The sequence below is a fragment of the Sphaeroforma arctica genome, assembly GCF_001186125.1.
Source record: "Sphaeroforma arctica JP610 unplaced genomic scaffold supercont1.999, whole genome shotgun sequence".
NCBI lineage: Eukaryota > Ichthyosporea > Ichthyophonida > Sphaeroforma > Sphaeroforma arctica.
The window spans coordinates 14,619-21,558 of record NW_014039559.1 but is presented as its reverse complement, the minus strand read 5'-3'; the positions used below and the strand labels follow the sequence as shown (position 1 = coordinate 21,558).

The following is a 6,940-nucleotide window of genomic DNA, read 5'->3' as shown; positions in this document are numbered from 1 at the left end:
TCAGATACATCCTCTGCTATCTGTAGTTCACCCCAAGCCTGTAGACGCTTCTTCCTGTAGAGCGCCGACTGTGCAAGAGCGAATCCATTCAAAATCTTTCTCTTGAATGCATCACGGCTCTTCTTCAGCGGTAGCACCTGCTTCATCAAGACCTGATAATCCTCGGCAAGCACTTTCTGCTTGTCTTCACCGTCCACCAGTGGTGCAAAAAATGGTAGATTCGCCTCGTCACACCATAACTCCCAGAGTCCCCAGGCCGAACTAAGCTCACCCGACCAAGCACTCGCTTTCTTCGTACGACGCACGGCCCTAACGCTTGACGGTGGCCATCCTGCTGCTCAGTCAGAGGTGAATGATACAGTAATCACACTTCATACGGTCCGTGGGGGCGATACCGCACCACAGAGCGCCGTTACTCTCGCTCCAAAAGCTTCTCCACAAGCGGCTTCAACTCCGCCCTCAAGAAAGTACGGTGGGATCCGTCAGGCATCTCAACCGTATGTGTTAAGGGCGCCTGAACCGCCACTACACGCGCCGGTCCACCCCACCGCGATGACAGATCGTGAGACTTCCCTCGCAGCCGATACCAGACCCTCGAGCCGACTGCCAACAGAGGGACATCGTCCCGTCGAACACTAGCTCATGTCTGCTGTTTCAGTTGAAACCGCCTGTCCCTGACCGCTGCCACTGCGTCCCGGACCATCGCTTCAGTGCCTTGCTCCAACTCCAACAAGGACAACACTCTATCCTGCAGCTCCAGGTTCTTCTGGCCATTAAAGTATCTCCTTGTCAGGTGGAAATACGGCGCAAACCCTGTCACCGAGTTCCTGGTGGCACTGTACACCCGCACCATATCATACACCAGGTGCAGCCAAGCGTGAGGTGATTCATCATTAGCCTCTATCTCCCAGCGCAACCAATCCTTTATTGTCCGAATCAACGTCTTCGGTCGGCCGTTGCTCTGATGATTATCGACCGTCACCCAGTGCGGTTCGATACCCCGTCGCTCGCAGAACGTCTTAACGTCACCATTCTGAAACCTCCTGTCCGCGTCCATAACCAGCCGTACCGGCGATCCCCACGCCAACACTTGCTCTTCTAAGAAGCGGACCACACCTGGCCCATCCGTCGATACTGGACACACTCACGCAAACAACATCCGAGTCTGCGTGTCCACTGCCAATAGGACCTTGGGCTGCCCGTTAACAGTGTCAAAGTCCATGAAGTCCATGCTTATTTCACGCATGGCCTCTTCTAGACGCACTGGCTGCTACAGCAAGCCTTTCACCAAGCCTGGCCTAAAACCCTAAAACATCTCCTTCATGCCGCCCCAACCCCATAGCAAAAAAACATTGGCACTGGCATGTGCAAACAGCACATGCGTGTATCGAACGATACGCTCGAGGACATCACCCCCCCCTTCCACACCATACACAGAGCGTTTTAAGCTTTGCAATCTTTGACGCAAAAGCTTGTCACTTAGCTCATTCACTGGCGGCTCCTCCTCGTCATCCAGTGGTATGTCATCCGCCGGATATTGCTCCAACTGGACTACATCCTCTTTGGTGAGTGATTCCTCATTATCTCGCGCATGATCCTCCTATGATGCATCACCCTGTGACTCATCAAGGTCCATAGCCTCCACGGTCGGGTGAGTATCCACCACCACCGCTGCCTTATGCTTACGCCGCGAAAGTACCGGCGACTTAGCACTCATGCTCCGAGTGTACATAGCACCAAGCAACCCCCCACTCGTGCTCACCTCAGCTGACCCCAGCCAAGTCTCTGCCATCGCACCACCCAGTGATTCCTCACTAGGGTCAGCAGATGCCCCTCCCAGCTACGCTTCCGCATGCTTCAGGGACTCACTCAGCACACCCTTAGCCGCCCGCCAAGGCTGAGTGGTAAACGTTAGCGCACTCACTGCACCAACAAGGGTGGTTGCTATACCAGCTTCCTCCGCTGGCATACCCCTACGAACCGGTTTCCCACTCGGATGCGTCACCGCCCCTATGACACCACTCTGTGTCATACAGGACACTATGTCTTCTTCACGTAGCACCGCCGCCGCAGCCAGCTTCTCCCAAGCTGGTCGATTAGCTTCCAACTCCGTTCAGAAGTCTTCTCGAAGCTTGTGGTCTCGGTAAGGGCTCATATGGCATACTAGCGTGAAGAACCCTGGCGCCCCCATAGGTTCAGTCCCGTGCTTGAGGAAGATTCCCTTTTTGGGATAAATCACCATAGGGTCCGCTGACAGCAGGGAAACCATCTCCTTAAACCACCGCGCCTCCGGCGCATATGGGCAGACCATTGTCATCGTAGCCTTGTCCCTGCGAATCCTGGGAACCACCTTGCCAAGATCTGACCACTTCGGGTTGAAGTACCAACGCGGTCCCATCCAGGTCCTTCACGTGAACACCCGTTCAGCCAAGGTAGGCTGGTAGTACGGCTTCATCCGATAATTCGTCGAATGCGCGAAACCCTCAGCATCAAATGGGCCAAACTTCGCCCCAGTCTTGTCAAAGAGCTGCCTGTTCACTGCATAAGACTTCGTATACGGCTTAACCACCACTGGCTCAGCCCAATGCACCCTATTGTCCACCGGCAGACGTCTCGACTGCATAATCGGGTTAATATGACACCCCAGTCGGGATTGCACATCCGCCACTGGATTCAATTACCCCGGCACTTGCTTCAGGATAATGTCAAAATCCCGCAGCACTTGGGCGTACCTAGCCATACGTCGGCCCCTAACCGTAAACTCATACGACGTGAGATCTTGCGTTAGCATACGCACTAACGGTTAGTGGTCCGTGAACACCGTCAACGGGTGGCGCGAACGCTTGACGATCCTCCAGGATTTATGGAGACAATACACGATGACTAGGGCCTCCATGTCCGTAATGTGATAGCCCAACTGCGCCGGGCTGAATTTCGAAGACCAGAAGCCCACGGGGCAGAGCTTACTCTTGCGCCGAGAAAACAAACCCCCCACCTACTCCTACCGAGTCACAGGCATCGCAATACATCTCCAGTTTGTCTTCAAATCCTATTTCGACCAACACCCCTCTCTTGGCCACCTCGTCCCGAATCCGATCATAGGCCGCTTGCTGCGTCCGACCCCACACAAAGAGGACTTCCTTCTTACTCAGATTCGAGATAGGGGCCATGATCCCAGAGTAGTCAGGGATGTATTGGCTCCAGTAGCCAATCGTGTGATACCACGAGGCCAAGAGATCCTTATCCGTAGGCGGCGGCATGCGCAGAATAGATTCCATCCGATCCTCACTGATGTACGACCCGTTTTCACCCACCACTCGCCCCAACGCATCAACTGGCCGATCTGAGAACCCAGAACAACACTTCTTGAGGTTCAATTTTGCATTGTGCTTCACACACGCCGCAATGAGCTTCTTGATGCTCTTTCAGTGCTCTATAGTACTGTTGTGACCCACGCCCATGTCGTCAATATAGGTCATCAGGCCATCCGCACTCTGGAAGGCATGCTCCATCCGCGCCTGCATGATCCACGATGCAGGTTTTATGCCGAACGGCATGCCAACAAACGTCCGCTTTTCCCACGGCGTCCGAAAGGTAAGCATGTACTGAGAACTCTCAGCCACCTTCTGTTGACAAAAACCCAGTCCAAGATCAACCTTCGTGCGGTACTTCTTGCCCCGTACTGCCGAAAGAAAATCTTGCTCGGTCGGAACTGGGTCCTCTTCCCATTTAAGCGTGCCGTTCAACTTCTTATAGTTGATACAGCAACGCCAGTTGTGAACTGACAAAGGAACCACGCCCGGATTCTTAAAGACCATGTGCGGCATGGCACAATAGCCCATAGCCTCGGCCTCCGAGATTTACCTTGTCACACCCCCATGATCCCAGTCACCAACCTTGGTGTCCAACACAGAAGTAAATGTCGGGTCATTGTTCGGGTACACATTGTAAGACGGCTTTACCCCATCCTTCAGGTGAAATTCCACTCCGTTCTTGAAGCGAATGTCATCATACACCATAAAGGTGGGTGCCGATGCGTTGTATGCAACCGACTGTATGGCCTTAATCATCTCATCAAGCTACTTATTCGGGAGTCCACACTTCTCGTACAGCTTCCGAAGCTGGGACTGGTCGAAGTCCAGATATGCTTTTGGGCCCACCTCTTTTGCTGGCGAGATGGTAACCGCGCCTATAGGCATGTCTACCTCAGCTAGCAAGCCGTGCAATCGCGGCAGGACATATTCATCCGCATCATCCGACTGTATGGCCTTAATCATCTCATCAAGCTCCTTCTTCGGGAGTCCACACTTCTTGTGCAGCTTCCGAAGCTGGGACTGGTCGAAGTCCAGATATGCTTTTGGGTCCACCTCTTTCGATGGCGAGATGGTAACCGCGCCTATAGGCATGTCTACATCAGCTAGCAAGCCGTGCAATCGCGGCAGGACATATTCATCCGCATCATCCAATTCGGCCGCATTGGCCAAGTAATCGACCCACTTCTGCGCCTTAAGAAAGTGTGCTTGCATGGACGCAACATAATTGCGCCGCTCTTTTGAACTCGTTCCTATGTATAGCCTGCAAACCTAGCCGACTCCTAATATTGTTCAAGCGCAAGTCCTGTGGAATTACATCCGACAGCCTGCGCCTCTTGTTGTTAACCTCCGTTCTCCTTGCCTTCATGGGCGGCTGCTCTTCCTCAAGAGACTCCATGGTGAGTAAGTCAATGATCTCCGTCTGAGGCACCACCGCCAGAAAATCATGCTTCGTCCACATAAAGGCCAGGTGGTCCTTTCGCATGGACCGAAATCTTGGCAGAATATCTGTGTCAAATGGCAGCGAGTCCACCACCAGCAAATCCATTGGTCTCTCAATCGTATTGCCACCCCACGTATCGATTGTTACATTAGATTTGACCACGCCAGATGGGCGTACAAGCCCCATCTCAGCAACCCTTTTGTATGGTAAACCTAAGTATCGAGCCGTTATCAAACCCTGTTGCGCAGCAAAGAACTTGGTGACCAAACTCGTCGTAGTCCCCGAGTCGACATAGACCTCGACATCCTCACCAGCAACGGCGTCCTGAATGACGCTACCAGCTTGTGCCGTCTCCTGCACCACAGTGCCTACAGCGCCCACAAGTCATTGCTGCTTCTCTGGGCATGACTTGCGGAAGTGGCCACGCTGCTTACAGTTGTGGCAGCGAATGACATTGTGGTAAGCCTCCCTGGCTGCCCGGATGTCGTCGTTCTCTGAAAGCTCAATCCCTGGCACTTCCGACGCATCTCTTGGGCGTTTTTGACCGCCCTTGCCCTTATCCGCCCCTTTGGTATTGGGGTTAGGCGTACGATTACGCTTGAGAAGGTTGCGCAGATTCCTCTTCTGTTCCGCAAGATCCTTCTGCTGCCCAGCGAGGCTGTTGTGTAAACAATTAATGGCCGCCAACGTAGCCCCTATCTCATATCTGTCCCCCCCCTTGGCTCTCGGCGGTGGGGCAACATCTCCTTGCGCATTCTGTACCATCACTAGCACTGACGCAAGCCCTTTTATGTGACAGACCAACCTAACGTTGTCTGCAAGAGCCTTGCCATGCATAAACAAGCGATCACAGAAGAGATCCATACACTCATGTATGGCCGTCATCGATTCGGAGACAGCTTTTCCATAGATAGGCTCCATCCGCATCAGTCCTAGAAAAAACGTGGCATGAGGGCTCTGGAAGCATCCCAGCCCGTGGTTTGCAATCACCCCATCTTTTGTCGACAAGCGCGCCGCGACAACAAGGTGAGCCTTCATCGCCTCGGCAGCTTCCATCACCGGCTCATGCAGGAGCACACAGTCGGGGTCCTCCTGGACAGCCGAAGCCTCGTGCCTCACAAGCGCCCGCAACTTGATCATGAGCCGCTCAGCAAGCTGGACATGGTCCTCGCCATTCCAGGCTTGCAGGTCAATCACAAAGACATCCAAGTTATTGGGTATAGCACCATCAGCATCCCTGTGCGCCAGAATCCTAAACAAGTGATGCCTCATGACGATCCACATGTCGTATGTTTGGAGATTCTGCAACAACGCAATCACCTTCCATGGTGAGTTGCGATACTCACCGGCCTAACGATCCGCAGCAATGAGCACGTCAGAACGAGGCTCTTCAAACAGCATCTTCAATATGTCGCAATGTTTTGCTAAAACTACAGTATCGACAAGACCAATGTCCATCAGATCTTTACCCAGTGTCGCCCTAGTGCTGGCCTGGGTCGCAGTGTTGAACCCTTTCTTCAGAAAATCGCTAGCAGTATGGCGCTGCTTCGCTGTCGCTCCAACAACATGACTAGGGTTATGGGTCCTACGATCCTTTATCACCTGGCCCGACGACCCCATCCATCGATGCCAATCGTCATCTCTCTTCCCCTCGAAGATCTCAATCTCATCTTTCGCCATTTCGAAGAAAAAAAATACTAGCGTCTAACTATCCTGTTATACGCTACTATAGTATAATTGTGAGTGATTCTAGACAATAGTTAGACTCACACAAATTACAGGTTTATTCACTAAGTTATTAGATTAGTGGTGTAGCGTGTGACAATTCTCCTAGCGCACACTCTATCTATAGCATCAAATTGTTAGTAATATTATTAAATTACTCCCAAAGTAGTCCTGCCCTACAACCGTGGTCATGACTACATGATATTCGATGATGACTCGTCACTGAGCCATAACCCGAGTCTCTCAAATCTGAGACCCTCAGGCCCCACTATATCGGTAACCCTAGGTGTCCCCAGCCTCTGCCTATGGGTAACCCTAAACCTGACCCTTCCCCAGGCCCCAGGGTTAGGATATTCTGGTCTCAGGTCTAGGCTAGCCACCTAACCAACCACTAACACCCCTAGGGTTATACCGACAGGCTAACACCCCTAGGATTCCACCCACAGTCAATCACAATATA

General features: G+C 52.6%; 2 protein-coding genes across 2 annotated transcripts; both read right to left on the bottom strand.

Moving 5' to 3' along the window:
* Window positions 1-1,840: 1,840 nt before the first annotated feature.
* On the bottom strand, window positions 1,841-2,398 carry SARC_09610 (hypothetical protein; the record flags this gene model as incomplete). The annotated part of the gene is made up of 2 exons (XM_014296372.1): window positions 1,841-2,107; window positions 2,165-2,398. The coding sequence occupies 2 exons, from the start codon at window positions 2,396-2,398 to the stop codon at window positions 1,841-1,843; spliced, it is 501 nt and encodes a 166-aa protein (XP_014151847.1).
* A 2,741-nt stretch (window positions 2,399-5,139) lies between these two features.
* On the bottom strand, window positions 5,140-6,435 carry SARC_09609 (hypothetical protein; the record flags this gene model as incomplete). Its single annotated transcript, XM_014296371.1, has 2 exons — window positions 5,140-6,105; window positions 6,130-6,435. 2 exons carry the CDS (start codon window positions 6,433-6,435, stop codon window positions 5,140-5,142), a joined length of 1,272 nt encoding a protein of 423 aa, XP_014151846.1.
* Window positions 6,436-6,940: the final 505 nt, after the last annotated feature.